We start from the raw sequence: 16,336 nt of genomic DNA on the forward strand, positions 1-16,336 counted from the left end.
TTTTAAATTTTGAGCGTAGCCTTCCTCCTTGTAGTAGTTCCAAATGGAATAAATAAAAGCGCAAATAGCATTAACTCCACCAAGTAACCGTCACCTAAACTGATGTTGCTCTTGTGGGTTCCATTTCCATCCGTGCCGGACGCTCCGGATTTGCCTTCCCCTGACTGACTGACCCTCCTGTGCTCCACGCGTCACACTTCCACATCTGACCGTGCAGCACACGAAACGAAAATATCCGTCACTTTCCACAAGCAAAGATTAGCGACAAGATTGACCCTCTGAATGGCTGAATCCCATCGCTAACGACACCAACAACAACAAAGCTGAACTCACTGACTGACGCCACTATATAGAGCTGAGAGAAATGGGCAGAAGAAACAAACAAAGCCGAAGCAGGTGGAGTTCAGTGGAGCTGGAACTGGAGCTGTAACAATTCGCCACAGCCTCCTCCCTCCCCCCTTCTCTTCTTGCATGCCGATCGCCTCCAAGCTCGTCTACTTCCAGCGCCGCCCCTCGCCGGCGCCGCCGGACGACCCGGGCCCCGAGCCGCCCGACCCGCGACGCCGACCCTGCCGCGACCACCACCGCCGCCGCCGCCGCAGCTCCCTCTCCTCCTCCCACCACAAGCCGGTTCGTACCCCCAAGAACACGCTCTGCCGTTTCGCTTCCTCTGACTTTTCCTGCCGTTTTGTTTGCTAAAGCCGCGGCCTTTTGTGGATTAGTGATCTCCGTGTCTAGGTGAGCCCGAAAGTTTTGATTTTTGACACCGGGAAATGGTGTGTTATCGAGTTAGCTAGGGTGCAGACTGCAGAGTGTATGCGTTACTGAGAAAAGGAGGTTGGTTTCTTGGAGGGTAACCTGGTGCAGATTTGTTCATCTGACCTGCTGATGGATGTACTACATGCCTACTCTACACCCTGTGGTTAAATAGGACTGTTATGAAATCCCAGGTTGAAATCACGCGGTCGGTTTGGTTAGAATCGGTTGGCACAGATGGGCGATTGTGTGTCACTAATATGGATCACATGTGCTTGATCTTCGTTTTCCTTTGCCTAAATGTTTGTGTCACTAAATCGAGAAATTTGTTTCCGACTAGTAATTCGGTTTCAATGAAGGCCTGTCTCCTTGTTCTTCAGGAATACAGTAGTGATTATTGAGGAGCCTATCGGCATCCTGGAATATTCGGCAGTGCTTGAAAGTTGCTCCAGCTCATAGTATTTCTCGAACTAGCTAGGTAGAGTATCTTAGTAAATCTAGCAGGCAGAGCATACCAGAATAGTTTCCCCGAAAGTGGATATTCCACCGATCTAAGATAGAAATCATGAATGAATTACATTGATAGTTGTCCCCAACAGATAATCTTTGACATGGATGATTGTAGGCTCAAAATATTAGGCCAAAAAAAATTATGTGGGACGTACTATTGGTAACTTTCAGTGAGCAAATTTGCTTATATGTTCCCTTCATCTACTTTTGTGAACAACGGTGCCATTTGTTTAGTCAGTGTCATGATGACAGACATTTGTTGCTCCATCCCTTTCTTTTGAAAACAATACTTAGAGCTTTAATTACTAAACAATAGCTGTATTGAATGTAGCTCCAGGCATCAGCAAATTAATTGCTGGTCCCTGTATCAGACTATAGCAAACAGGTTATCAGCTTATTTGTGTGGAATACTATTTCTTATGCATGAATTCATATTTCCTTTGCAATGAGCTAGTTTGTTGGTGACATAAGTCACCAAATAATCACACCCTGCCTTGGCTACAAACATGCAACATGATCAATTTCAAGGCACAAATTAGAGCATTTGGCATTTTCCCATTTCCTTTTAAAAACAGTATAAAATCATATCCAGTTATACACATGTCTTCTAAAGTTCTAATACCCACTCTATAAAACCAGGGCCAGGACCATGTTCCCGGACACCAAAGGGATGCTGCTGCCAAGCCTCTGGGATCAGTTGGAAACATAGCAGAGCATGCAGCGGGCATGTCCTCCAGCACAAGGCTTCACCGCAGCATATCAGACCATGGCCGGCTTCCTGATGCCGTTCATCAGGCCAGGGAAAGGCTCCTTCAGAGGCTCAACAGTGTGGATCTGTCAGGAAGAAGGTCCGTGCAATCAACTCTTAGTGCGTCGTATTGTACTTCCTGCACATAATCTGACAGTATACTGAATCTGCATCTACACATGCTATGCTTTCTTCATTGTAGGCAAAAGACATGGCCCTCAGAATCATTCTGGGCTGGACTAACTCGCACCACTGACGCCGGTGTGTCCACCTCTTCAGACAGCATACTGGGCAGTCTAACTAATTGCTTCCAGCCCAGTGAACCCGTCGTGGCCAGCAAGGTTGAAGAAGGCGCCGTCATCATTAACGCAGATGAGTGTATGCCCATCACAGTGTTCCCCAAACTGGCATCTGAGCTGCAGGAAGCAGAAGACAGTGAAGGCGTGGAGGCTTCTTCTCCAGCTGAGTGCTCCATATGCCTGGAGAGGTGCGCTGACTCAGGCGACGGGCTCATCCAACTACGCTGCAGGCACATCTTCCACTCGGCCTGCCTGGACCGGTGGCTGCGGTCCCACGCCGACTGCCCCTACTGCCGCGCCACCGTGCGAGTTTGCTCCTGACAGCATGAGGATGAGACTGAATGACAGAATGAGAATGACAAACGTGTCCAAGGCTGCAAACTACGGTTTACTGAACCTCCTCCTGTCTGAGGCTTGAGCTTAACCCTGTCGCCGCTCTCACCCCTTGTTGTAACTACTAGTATATATGGTTTTCCCTTACCTTACCCGTTGAGGTAGTAGCAGTACTGAACTCTGCGGCTTCAGCAATTTAGTATGGTATGGTATATGTGTGTATCTAATCTATGCTCACTGGCTGCTGTAATGTAACTGGATACCATCAGAGAAAGCAATAAGCTGGCAAATGTTACGCTGCATAATTGCCTTCTCCATGGAAGCTCACTTTGTGCTCTACTACGTTGTTGTTGTTGTTGTTGTTGTTGTTGTTGTTGTTGTTGTCATGCAGTTGTGTGGTGATGCAGGATCTGGTTCTGGAGAAGAAGATGCCTGCATGCAGCTTGGTCCGGAAAAGGCAGAAACGGTTTCAGGAACAGAATCGATGCCCGAGGAGTATCGATGAGCGAAGCACGGCCGTGGTGGTTCACCTGTGCTTGTCTTCTCTCGTAGTCTTGTTGCTCTGTTACCAGTCGCGTGATACCTGATGACCTCACCCACCAGGCCGCCACGCCACAGTTGGAGCTGCCGTTCTGAGGAGAAGCATGGGAGGCATGCATGGACGGCCGGAGACCTCCCCTCCCCTTTGACTGGAGTGGCCGCCGGCCGTTGCCCTTCGCCGGCGCCGACGGAATGGAAGGCCGGCGACAGCCGGGAAGGCGAGCGGGAGAGTCGTATGGGCCAAGACCCAGAAATCGGGCCTAATTGAATGTGGCCCAGTTGTTGCTGGAGTCCGAGGACCCCGTTAGACCTAGAATCGGGCCTAATTGAATGTAATCGCCCCTTATTGTTTTAAGTTTGGAGCTGCAAAGCCCCTTGCTCATAGCCGAATCTGCCACCTCACAGTAAATTAGGCAATAGTATTTTCTGTCATAGCTTATCAGTCAAACGAATAAGACTGCACGTGAGCCCTTGCTCTCATCTTTACTGCTTCAAGTTTCGCGTTACATCATTTGTGTCACGGCTTGGTCACCTGAGCCCTTCGTCTCAATCTTATTATACTCAAGTTTAGAGCATTTACATGCGCGTTTACGTTTTGTGGCGCCTGTACGAACATGTGGCTCGTCTTCTATTTTCTTAAACTTAAAAAAGATGCACACAGTTAGAGCAACTCCAAGTCACCTCCTAAACAAGTCCCTATTCTAAATAGAGACTTGATTCAAAAAAATCAACTCCAACCCACCTCCTATTTGGGCTCCCATTTTCCATGCGCTCCTAAATTATAGTTTCAGCCCCTCACATCTACAACCTCCTATCCTACTTGTTTAGGAGGTGGGTTGGAGTTGGGTCTTAATTTGAACTTCTACTTTTTTTTATCATAGCATGTAAATAAAAATTTAAGGGCTTAATTTAGGGACTTGGGTTGGAGTTGCTTAGCTACCTATCTTATCTTATACTCCTATAAAGTTAAATTCCACTAACTATTTCTCTCAACATATACAAGCTATCCAACTAAGCAACCCACTATCACACAATTAAATATCCACTAGCCCATGCAAAGTGTCTACATCAACAAATCACTATATTTCTCTTAACATACAAGCTGTCCAACTAAGCAAGGTACTATCACACGCAACTAAAATCCACTAGCCATACGATTGTAATATCCATATCAACAAGACATATATATGTATTTTATTTGTCTATGTCATCATGCGTGCCACACAATCCACTAATTTACATTTCCGTAGCAAAGCGCGAGGTCCTAGTTTAACTAAGTCCATCTCCTGTCAATTTCTCATACAAGACTAATCCTTAAATATATTTGGTTTAAGGTTACGTCAAACTTAATTAAATTGAACAAAACTAGTTATTGGTATAAGCACAACATAACAAATTATATGTCTTGTTGCTACTCAACTCTTCTTTATTTTGTTAATAAATTATGCCAGCAAGGACCAAGGAGCAAGTGATAGGGTGATTGCCTTCACATTATACAGATGAAATACTTCCATATAAATAGTTCCTTCCAAAAAAAATATATATTTTTCTTATGCCGTTATGTGCTTGCAGCTTGCGTCAGTACTGGGGAGATGTGTTTCTTTCAAAAACAAATATTTGCCTTATGTGCTTGTGTGTGGAGATGGTAATGCATTTTACATTCTATAAATAAATTAGGATTTATTCATTAAAGGTCTTTGAATCGGTAAATTACCAGTTAAATATGAGAATCTTCGAAAATGATCAGAAGAGGACAAAATTATTTTCGCTTTCGTTTCTGATTATTTTTATCGATCGTTTTCGTTTTTTTTGGTTACCGCTACCGTTTTCATTTAGGCCTAAAATTCAGAATAAAAATTGAAAACGATTTCAAAAAATCGGAGATTATCATTTTCTTTTTCATCCTTAAAATTATGAGTAGGGGCCTCGGCCCAGTTCAGTCAAAAGAAAAATCTCGTTGCAACATATAGGTGTATATGCTAGTAATAGTATGGAGTAATTGTTATTGTCGCTGTCATTCTGAACTTGTCCGAACTACAAAGTGCCGACAATCACTTGGAGTTTTCTTACATAAAAAAAAAAGTCACGCTGGTTTTTGTCAACACAGCACTGATCCAAGCATGAATGAAGATATATAAATCTCATAATTTATATCATATATCAAGAGACGCCACCTCTTCTTTTTTATTTCCTTATGATAAATAACAGGATTTTCACGGTCTCATAGATTTAGGGGGGCAGCGGCAATTTCTCAAGCAATTCTCGTTCGTCGAATAACAATTGTCCTGTGAGCAGCAGTAGCAGACAGCTTCAGATGATCCCGTTGCGCAGGTCCCGATCTGGCATGGGCACACATGAACAACATTCCGAGCTGCATGCACATAAGGGCGATATCACTTAAACAATTAGGTAAAGTAAACCTAAACTTTACAGTACTTTAAGCAGGTTGTCTCTGTTCCTCGAACTGGACAGTATGGGAACCATTTATATTTACTGAACACTAGCTACTCCTTTCATGTCTAGACGTACAGTAAAAGTACTTCCTCCATTTTAAATTATAAGTTGATTTCACTTTTTTCGTACATAGATTTTACATGTATCTAGACATATATTATATCTAGATGCATAGTAAAATAGATGTGCCAAAAAAATGACTTGTAATTTGGAACGAAGAGAGTAATATATTTTGAAAAGCTAAAACATCAGTAATAAGTAATTTTATCTAAATGCGCCTAGTCGTATGATGTGGACTTACAGTGCGTAGGAAGCATGAAACATCCGAGGATCAACATTAAGAACAGGACCGCCTTGCTTCCTTCCATTGTAATTTTCACCATACAAGGAGTTTCTCCGGATCAGAGATTGATGTATGTGTATATGTTTGACTACGGAATGCTTGCTGCAAGGTTGATATATATATGTGAAAGAATGTATCTGTATCTAGCAAGAAGTAATAAGCCAATACAATATTTGGATCCATTAGCTGCTAGTAGTTATAGGTCATAAATAATATTAGCTAGCTGGTTTGGTTCAACTAGTAAAATAGTTATTAGTTAGGTATTAACTAAAAATTAGCTTAAAACTATTAGCTATACCCGTTTTGATACAGAGGAGCTAATTATTATACCTAACTATTAGTTAGTTGCTTGGAAACTGCTTTGGTCCAAGTAGAAAGATGGTTATTAGTTACAGTGGCGGAGCCAGAATTTTAAACTTGGGTATTCCTACTTTCACAAAGTTAATCTATAGGTTGAAAATATAGTTAATTATACTGCAAGTTAGCAACTTTAAACTAATATTTGCTTTCTAGAATATAGACTTCTAATTGAAATGCTAGTTTTTTTACATGTTTTGAGCTCAAATGTGCAAAATACTATATATTATAGCATTATACATTTATATATATAAGTGTATACACATATTTACATAGAATTGTACCAAAATAGTTGGGTATTCCCGGGAATACTGGGGAATACCCCTAGATCCGCCACTGATTAGTTAGGTATTCGCTAACAATTAGCTAGACTTGTTTTGATCTAGAGGAGCTAATTATTATAGCTAACTATTAGTTGCTTCGAAGCTGCTTTGGTCCAACTAGTAAGATAGTTATTAGTTAGGTATTATCTAACAATTAGCTAGACCCGTTTTGATCCAGAGGAGCTAATTATTACAGCTAACTATTAGTTGCTTCGAAGCTGCTTTGGTCAAACTAGTAAGATAGTTATTAGTTAGGTATTAGCTAACAATTAGCTAGACCCGTTTTGATCTAGAGGAGCTAATTATTACAGCTAACTATTAGTTGCTGGAAGCTGGTTTGGTCCAACTAGTAAGATAGTTTTTAATTAGGTATTAACTAACAATTAGCTAAAAATTATTAGCTATACCCGTTTTGATCTAGAGGAGCTAATTATTACAGCTAACTATTAGTTGCTTGGAAGCTGGTTTGGTCCAACTAGTAAGATAGTTTTTAATTAGGTATTAACTAACAATTAGCTAAAAATTATTAGCTATACCCGTTTTGATCTAGAGGAGCTAATTATTACAGCTAACTATTAGTTGCTTGGATCTAATGCAAATAGGACCTATGGGTCAAATTAAGGTTCTTTTTGGATCTATTAGCTACTAATAGTTAGGTAGTTAATAATTCATAGCTAATATTAACTGAGAGGCATGAGGAGAAGCATGAGAGGCATGGACTGAGAGCTCCCCTTTGGATTGGATTTTTTTTTGGGATTGGAGTGGCCGGCCGCTACGCCGATGAAATGGAAGGCCGACCGGCAAGACGAGCCGGAGAGTAATATGGGCCAGGCCCTAGAATCGGGCCTAATTCAATGCGGCCCAGTTGTTGCTGGAGTCCGAGTCTCCGAAAGAACGAAGGACGAACATGGAAGGCCCAAGCCCACAGACTAAAGCGTGGAGGTGTGGCGGCGGCGGCGAGGTCATCGGCGTGGAGGTGATTCCATTTTCAGATTTTTTTTTGACCACCCGTTTACCTTTCCACTGACCATTGTGTTTTATATTTTCTAATAATCGACGCAGCCTGTTCCAGAGACCTTTGAGGACTGAGGAGAAATCGGAGTACAACTTGCTAAATCTTAGGCAACTAAACTTTAGTCATTTTAGTAGCACTTTTAAACATATTAACTAAAAAAACAGCTAAAATAGTTTAGTCCTAAGAGTAGCTAAAATCGTTTTAGCAAGTGAAACCAAACCGGCCCTAAGAGCAACTCCGACAGATACGTTATCTAGGTTATTTTTACATTTTTAAAACAAAAATTAAAGTCCAACAGATATGCTATCTGGTTTGCTAAAATAGCAAGTTTGCTATTCCTCAACTTTCGCTTGTCATATATAGCATGTCGTCCTCACTAGCTATCTTATACAAAGACTGTTGTGAAACTTTATGCTTTAAATGAGTTTTTTATTTTACATAATGGTTAAATCTTGTAATTTAGAATATAATTTTACCTAGTCTCTTGGAGATCTTTTTCTTCTGTATACTAGAGCTAGCGTCATGAAATGGCTTCTACGAAGTGCATGTGTTGGTGCATTAAATGACATCTGTTTGCAAAGAACCTGTTAACTAGGGATCAAAACGATACGGATATTTTCCGACCGTATTCGAGACCGAATTTGTTTAGTGCGGTTCAAATATGTCCGTATCCGAGTCCGAATATTTAACATCTGATACCGTATCCGTATCCGAATACTTAAATCGTATATTTATGATGTCGACATCTAATCGAATCTTATTCGACATGATTGATATTATCCACATTCGAATCTAAATCTGACCAGAAATATGAAAACAAATATGATATGGTAATATCCTTCCGTATCCGATCCGTTTTCATCCCTACTGTTAATCAATGTTTCCCCACACTCTAATCTGTCATCTTGCATAACCTAAGTGTAAACGTTGATAAAGAAAAATGGGTGGTTAAAATTTTGTGTCCTATGTGCCTATGTGCATAGCTATTATAATAGTGGCAGCCAAGTAAGGCAGTAACAGTAACATGTGCCCAGACGAATTTTGTGGCTCAAAGTTCTTCCCAAAAATTATCAAGGGGTGTGCATAAATCCAATTTGACCAGCAGGTTTTGTAGGGCAAGGCAGGCACTTAACAGGTGTGATCACATATTCATCATCAACCAGTCTTCCATTTGATTTGATTAGTATTGCACCAGTAAGCACTCGTCTTGTTCACCTAGCACACACAAATAATTTCAGCTTAGCACCTGTTTTCTGTCCATGTAGATGACTTCGACACCTCGAGTGTGAGCTGTATTGCTACATTAGATGTAATATCATCTTATTTGGCAGTAGCTGTATGAAATGGGGAAGACAATTTGACATTGTTTGTCACGAGTTGACTTGTGTAACTGCACTACATGCCTCAAGTGCATTGACATTATTTGCCATAACAGGTTTTTGTATGGCAAGGCTAATTCTTATTAGGTTATTTATTAGGATGCCTCATGTGTTACTTGGGGCCGCATCGTTGAACGACAGTTGCAAGAAGGTCGTCGTGCCAGACACCGTAGGCGATCAAGTTTTAGCTTGGTTTATTTTTTAGATTGGAACTTGGTTTGTCAGACAAGCTGAAAGCACATCATTTCTTGGCTTGGATAGATGGGAAAATATGCAGTGTAAACTCACTAGTAGGTGAAAACATGCAAACTTGTATCGTGCGCCATCAGATGCTTGATCTCCGGCCTAGAAAGTTCCATAGTACTGCTCTAGTGCCCTTTGCAATTAGACCCCTGAAGAAGCTTGAGTTTGCCGCCAGGTCAATTCCAATCGATCCCCATGGTCGGAATCGGAACTCATAGCGGCAGTACGCGGTTGCCGGGGATGAGCAAGCCGGCCGCCGGCGTGGTGCCCGTGGGGATTAAATTGGTTGCTGAGTTCAAGTGAATGTATGCTTCCAGCGTGTCAATGTCAAGCTTTAAGTGGAACCGGTTAGCAGCGACGGATCCAGCCGTGGGGCTAGGAGAGCTCTAGCCCCCCTACCGTTGTTGGACCAGTGGAGTTTTAGTACTTTTCTTCTAATTTAAAGCACAAGTGTATAAGTTAAGGTGGCTGAGACCTTTATTTTTTATGAGTTATTTTGTGAATTTCATCCCTGATTGATGTTTTTAATATAAAACTAATTCAAGCTATTATATTTTTTCTATTATGATGGGTTATAGTAGAGTTAAGTCGATGTAGCACTTTTGTTCAGCTCTCCCTAAATTTTTTTCTGGCTTCGTCCCTGCCGGTTAGTACACGCCCACATAGCTAGCACGAATCTCAACTCACAATTGGACGATGCCTGTTAGGGTGGGTATCTGACGCGGGTACTACCCGAATACTTTCGGCATCCACCTCCCTGAGTCCTCTGGTGGTGTTCAATCTGGCCGCCAAGGTCTTTGCGTGATGTTCAACAAGGTTGCTAGGTTAGGTCGACGATGGGGACAAGGACAGAGGCAGGGACGTACACGCGCTGCCATGTCTTCTTGAGTGGAGAGGCTAGCGCGGTGACAAGTTCGATGCATCGGTTGAGAGCTTGGGACTGGATTGACGCAACAAAATAAGTTTGAGGACCGCATGGAGACGCCGTAAGATAATGGTGAGACGCAAACATTGTTTAAGTATCTAAATGAGCATATTTAAAATTTATGGACTAGGATAACACAACGACACAAGTTTAGAGATCGGTTGTGAACTTTACTCTAAAAAAATTAAAGTCAAGCTGGTTTTTGTTGAGAGCACAACACTTCTCCGAGCATAGATGAACATATATATCTCATATTTATTTAGAATATTTTTACAATACCACTTCTCCCTCGCAAAAAAAAACACACACACACTAAACCTCGTAAAAAAACACTAACCCTCGCAAAAAAAAAAGAAGAGAAACGCCACCTCTTTTGTTTATTTCCTTATGATAAATGACAGGATTTTCATGTCTCTTAGATTCAGGGCGCATGCAAAGTTTTGCTGCAGCGGCAAGTTGGCCAAGCTATCTCGCAATCCTCGCTCGTCGCATAACAATTGTCTTGTGAACAGCAGTAGCAAACAGCTTCAGATATTGCTCCATTTTTGCATGTCTGTTTCTGGCACGGGCACAAATCAACAACATTGCGAGCTGCATGCACATAAGGGCATTCACTTAAACGATTAGGTGAAGTAAACCTAACTTTCTAACTTTACAATACTTCACGGTTGTTTTTCTGTTTCTCAAACTGGATACTATGGGAACCATTTATATTTACTGAAAACTATACTCTCTTCATGCCTAGATGTACAATGAAAATAATATACTTAGAAAAGCTAGAACATCTTATAATTTAGGATAGAAGAAGTAATAAGTAATTTTATTCGAATGAAAGCCTATTCACTTGGCTGTTGTATGCTGTGTACTTACAGTGTGTAGGAATCATGAAACATCCTAGGATCAGCATCAAGAACAGGACCACCTTGCTTCCTTCCATTGTAATTTTCACCATATAAGGAGTTTCTTCAGAGATTAATGTATGTATATATGTGTAACTACCGAATGCTTGCTGCAAGGTTCATATATACCCCTATATATATATGTGAAAGATAAGCATATATATCTAGCAATAAGTGATGAATCGATATAGTATTTGGATCCATTAGCTGCTAATAGGTCATAACAAATATTAGCTAGTTGGTTTGGTTCAACTAGTAAAATAGTTATTAGTTAGACATTAGCTAGCAATTAGCTAAAAACTATTAGCTAGACCCGTTTTGATCTAGAGGAGGTAAGGCTAGTCTCAATGCATGTTTCATGAGAGTGCCGTGCACATTAAATAGAGTGTCACAAAAGCAAAATTGCTGACTTGGCAGAGTCATTAAATGAAGGAGTTTCATCAGATGAGAGAGGAGTTTCATCCCCATGAAACTCATATGGCTCGGTTACCTAGTTTACAGTCTTAGTAACTGTGCCATAAAACTATGCATTGAGATTGGCCTAATTACTATAGCTAACTTGCAGTTGATTGGAGGTTGGTTTGGTCAAACTAGTAAGATAGTTATTACTTAGGTTTAGTTAACAATTAGCTAGATCCTTTTTGATCTAGAGGCTAACTATTACAGCTAACTATTAGCTGTTTGGATCCAAATAGGACCCATATTAGGTCAAATTAAGGTTCTATTTAGATCTATTAGCTACTAATGGTTAGCTAACTAAGGGGGTGTTTTGTTTAGGTTGTTAAAGTTTAACATATACTGTAGCATTTTCGTCTTATTTGATAATTAGTGTCCAATTATAGATCAATTAGGCTCAAAAGATTTGTCTCACAAATTACTCTATAGCTGTGTTTTTAGTTTCATAAATAGTCTATATTTAGCACTCCATGTATGTGTCCAAACATTCGATATGACGAACGGTAAACATTAATAGTTAAAACCAAACGGGGCCTAATAGTTCATAGCTAATATTAGCTGCTATTAGTTAGGTATTCAGCTAACAATTAGTTCAATATTAGCTGGACCCATTTGCATCGAACTAAGGCCACTTTCAATGGCCTGTTTCAATGCACTGTTTCCAAAACAAATCCGCTGACAGGACATCAATAAAACGAATAATGAAACAACCTCCACAATGCATGAGTTTTACTTTGACGTTTCCTAGGCTGGACAAAGCATTTAATTACTGCAAAATGATTGGATCACACGCAAGATGGTGAAACGATTTAGTCCTCAGTGGGGATTTCATCCCGTTTCACCGCGTGGGAAACAACGCCCGTGGAGTATCACCATGGTGAAACTACTTCCTTCTCTCTCCTCTTCGTTTCATGCAAAAAGTGCAGTTTTGCTGACATGCCGCTCTAATAAATGTGCATGGCGTCCTGATGAAACCTCCACTGAGACTGGCCTAACAGCTACTCCCTCTGCCCCAATTAAAGACATGTTTACAGTAACTATTAGCTCCTTGAATCCAAATAGTTAGCTAAAATTAGCTCTATTCAATCCAATCACCTTAGCTAATACTCTCTCTGCCCCCAATTTAAGACGTGTTCGCTTTTATCCATGTGCAATATTAATTGCTTGAACCTAGACATACACCATACATAGATGAATTCAAGAATGACTGAACCTGGACAGTTACTTTTGCTCCTAAAACGTCTTTAATTTTTTTAAAGCCTCTCATCTGGTTACAACTGTAGTATCTTGTACATACACGAACGGACGCCCACGCTACCCACACACATCACGCGTGCACAACTAGACTTATAACTGCACATAAATAGGAAGATCGTGTCCTTCTTGAGATCACCGTGACCAACAAGGCTCCGTTGACGATGAGCATGTCGCAATCCTATTATGGCTCTACGCGAGAGAAGCTGCCGACGAAGCGGAAAAAACACCGCGAGGTGAGGTGCCTGGGTCGATTCTATGATTAGATAATATTTGTCAAATACAAACGAACTGCTATAGTATCTATTTTGCAAAAAAAATTAGAACTAAACAAGGCCTAGTTGCTTTAAGTTTGGCATCACACCACTTCTGTCATTTCAGTCCTCGCTCTCACTCTTATTGCTTGTAATTTGGAACTGCAAAAATCTTCGTTGACATCACATAACTTATGTCATAGCTTGGTCATATGGTGCGTGTGCGGATGTATGTGGCTCGCCTTCCTTCTCTCTTAAACTTACAATATATGCACATTATAGCTAAACATTTAACTTGAGTCAATCTCCTATTAATTTCTCATATAGGATTATTATTGCACAAGCATTTATTATAGGCCTTGAATATATTTGATTTAAGGTTGGATCCATCTAATTAGCTAGCTCATTATTATTATTATATTTTGATAAACGTTAGCTCATTGTTGGTGCAACCGTGCAAGCACCACACGTTATATTGTGCATACCGTTGCAACGTGCATACTTGTTTACTAGTAATAATAATTGTTATTTGTCTAGTAGTATTCTAAACTTGTCCGAACTACTTGTAGTTTTCTTATAAAAAAAAAAGTCACGCTGGTTTTTGTTGACAGCACAGCACTGATCCAAGCTTGGATGAACAGGTATACCTCATATATATTTATGGGCAGATTTAGGGGTATTCCACAGTATTTTTGGAATACCTAACTATTTTGGTATATTTTTATGTAAATATATGTATATACTTATATATATAAATGTATAATGCTATAATCTATAGTATTTTTCCACATTTGAGCTCAAAACATGTAAATAAACTAGCATGTCAATTAGAAGTCTAGATTCTAGAAAGCAAATATTGGTTTAAAGTTGCTGATTTGCAGTGTTATTGGCTATATTTTAGTCTATGAATTTAACTTTTTTTATGACATGGAAATGAAAATACTCAAGTTTTAAATCCTAGCTCCGCCACTGTTTATATTTATATCATATAAACACAGGACGGCTTTTTTTTATTTCTTATGATAAATAACAGGATTCATGGTCATTTAGATTTAGGGGGCAAGCAGACAAACTTTGGGGCAGCGGCAATCTCTCCAGCAACCCTCCCTCGTCGGATAACAATTGTCGAATGAACAGCAGTAGCAGATAACTTCAGATGATCCCTTTTGGCAGGTCCCGATCTCGCATGGGCACACATGAACAACATTCCGAGCTGCATGCATATAAGGGCATTCACTTAAACAATTAGTTAATGTAAACCTAATTTCTACAGTACTTTTAACGTCGTTTCTCTGTTTCTCGAATTGGATATATTGTGGAAACAACTCATATTTTTATTTACTAAAAACTAATAATAAGTAACTTCATCCAAATGCGCCTGGATGTTTGATGTGCACTTACAGTGTGTAGGAATCATGAAACATCCCAAAATGACAATGAAGAGTATGACCGTCTTGCTTCCATCCATTGTAATTTATTTCTAGGAGTTTCTCCAGATCAGAGATTATGTTTGGCCACCGAATGTTTGCTGCAAGGTTCATATATACCCCTATATATATGTGAAAGATACCTGATATATTAGTAAAAAAGAAGTAATGAAAGCAAGGCTAGTGGCTATTATCTTCCTAAGTTACGTTGAGATTAATATTGGAGTATAAATCAATGTCTGGAAGCAGAAATGGTCTACTTTCTAGTAGCAACTAATTACTTCCAAGTTTGTGGTAACCAGAACTACCTATGTTCCCATATACCCATAGTGATGACAATCTATGTTTGCTCCGGTTATGACGTCAAACATATTCAAGAAATTAGCCTGGGTCAATTTCATATAAGACTGTAATAACCAGTACAGTACCATATGAAACTACGGGTCATGAGCTAATAATTTACTCTATTGAATCAAAACACCTCTATTTAGCTAATAAAAAAATATTAGCCAGCACTATTTACCTAAGTACTACTACTTTCGTTCCAAGTTATATGACCTTTTGGCTTTTCTAGACACTTTTAACTTTTCTAGACACTGTTATACATATTTAGAGTTCTAGACATAGTGTATATCTAAGTGTATAACAAAAATTACTTATCTAACAAAAACTAAAATCGAGGGAGTATCGACCACTACTTCCTGCATACCTATAAAAAAAGTCGTTTAGGATAGCGACACAGTCTCAAAAACTAACTTTGACTCTTTGTCTTTATAAAAATATTTATCAAAAGGTGGTATATGTATATTTTTATATTAGTATTCTATTTATATGGTTTTTATGTTTTCAAACTCAACAATTTAAAATTTTCATGATTTATATTCTCAATGTTTGATAGAAACCTGTCACACCCATATTTTAAGAACAAAATAGGATGCATAAAAGACTCATATGTGCCCCAGAAACAGTCGCACACATAAGTAGACAAATCTCAAATGTACCATTGCAGTGTTTATTACATAGCGGAACATAATAAATCACATAGTCTTATACAAGAATGATAGCATAAAGTAAACAACGCTCTCGACGGAAGCTCCACACAGGGACACTGTTGACTGGTTGACTCCAAACCTAGTACTCATAACGGTAATCCTCATTCCAGTCATCTTCATTATCATATCCTGAGGTGTTGGGAAATTGCAAGAGTGAGCACATATCGTACTCAACAAGTATAACCAGGGGTTCATGAGGCTCAAAAAGTTGACATGGGTTTGACTGCGTTTAGCTTTTACTAGTAGATAGCATATTCATAATTAAATAGCAATTGTCAAGGTAGTATAAATAATCCATTAATCCTATGATCAAGTGTAAGCATAATTAACTCATAGCATAAACAATAATCAAATGAACATAATAACATAATAAGCTCATCATCTTAATGTAGATGTCCCCAAGGCCGCTCCTGACCGTGAGCTCGGCTAGTATACCAGTTTTACACTCTGCAGAGGTTGTACATCTTTATCCATGAGTCATGATTTACCCTTTCGCCCGAGGTAGCTAATCTCTTAACCCCCTTCCTAGGGAGGTCGGCAGGGATCACTATGAAGCCTTTCAAAAGTTCGTCTAACAAGTTAGGGCCGCAAGGTTTCATTTGCGAGCAGATATAGATACCCCCCTTCCGAATGGCATAATGACGCGCAGCCTATACACATAGGGACAGGGGCTCGCACTATACCCGTGTCGGTTCAGCCCCTCTAGCGCCCTTTCGGGTAACCGCTAACAAGCTAGAAAAGGTCTTCATACTGAGCTAAAGCCAGAGCC

At 39.9% G+C, this 16,336-nt stretch overlaps 1 protein-coding gene and 1 pseudogene across 1 annotated transcript; both read left to right on the plus strand.

Annotated features, from left to right (window-relative positions):
* On the plus strand, positions 270-2,968 carry LOC8068142 (probable E3 ubiquitin-protein ligase RHY1A). The gene is made up of 3 exons (XM_021445727.1): positions 270-630; positions 1,906-2,114; positions 2,217-2,968. The coding sequence occupies exons 1-3, from the start codon at positions 472-474 to the stop codon at positions 2,632-2,634; spliced, it is 786 nt and encodes a 261-aa protein (XP_021301402.1). The 5' UTR covers positions 270-471; the 3' UTR covers positions 2,635-2,968.
* LOC110437624 lies at positions 10,542-11,209 on the plus strand (annotated as a pseudogene).

The sequence above is a fragment of the Sorghum bicolor genome, chromosome 8 (assembly GCF_000003195.3).
Source record: "Sorghum bicolor cultivar BTx623 chromosome 8, Sorghum_bicolor_NCBIv3, whole genome shotgun sequence".
NCBI lineage: Eukaryota > Viridiplantae > Streptophyta > Magnoliopsida > Poales > Poaceae > Sorghum > Sorghum bicolor.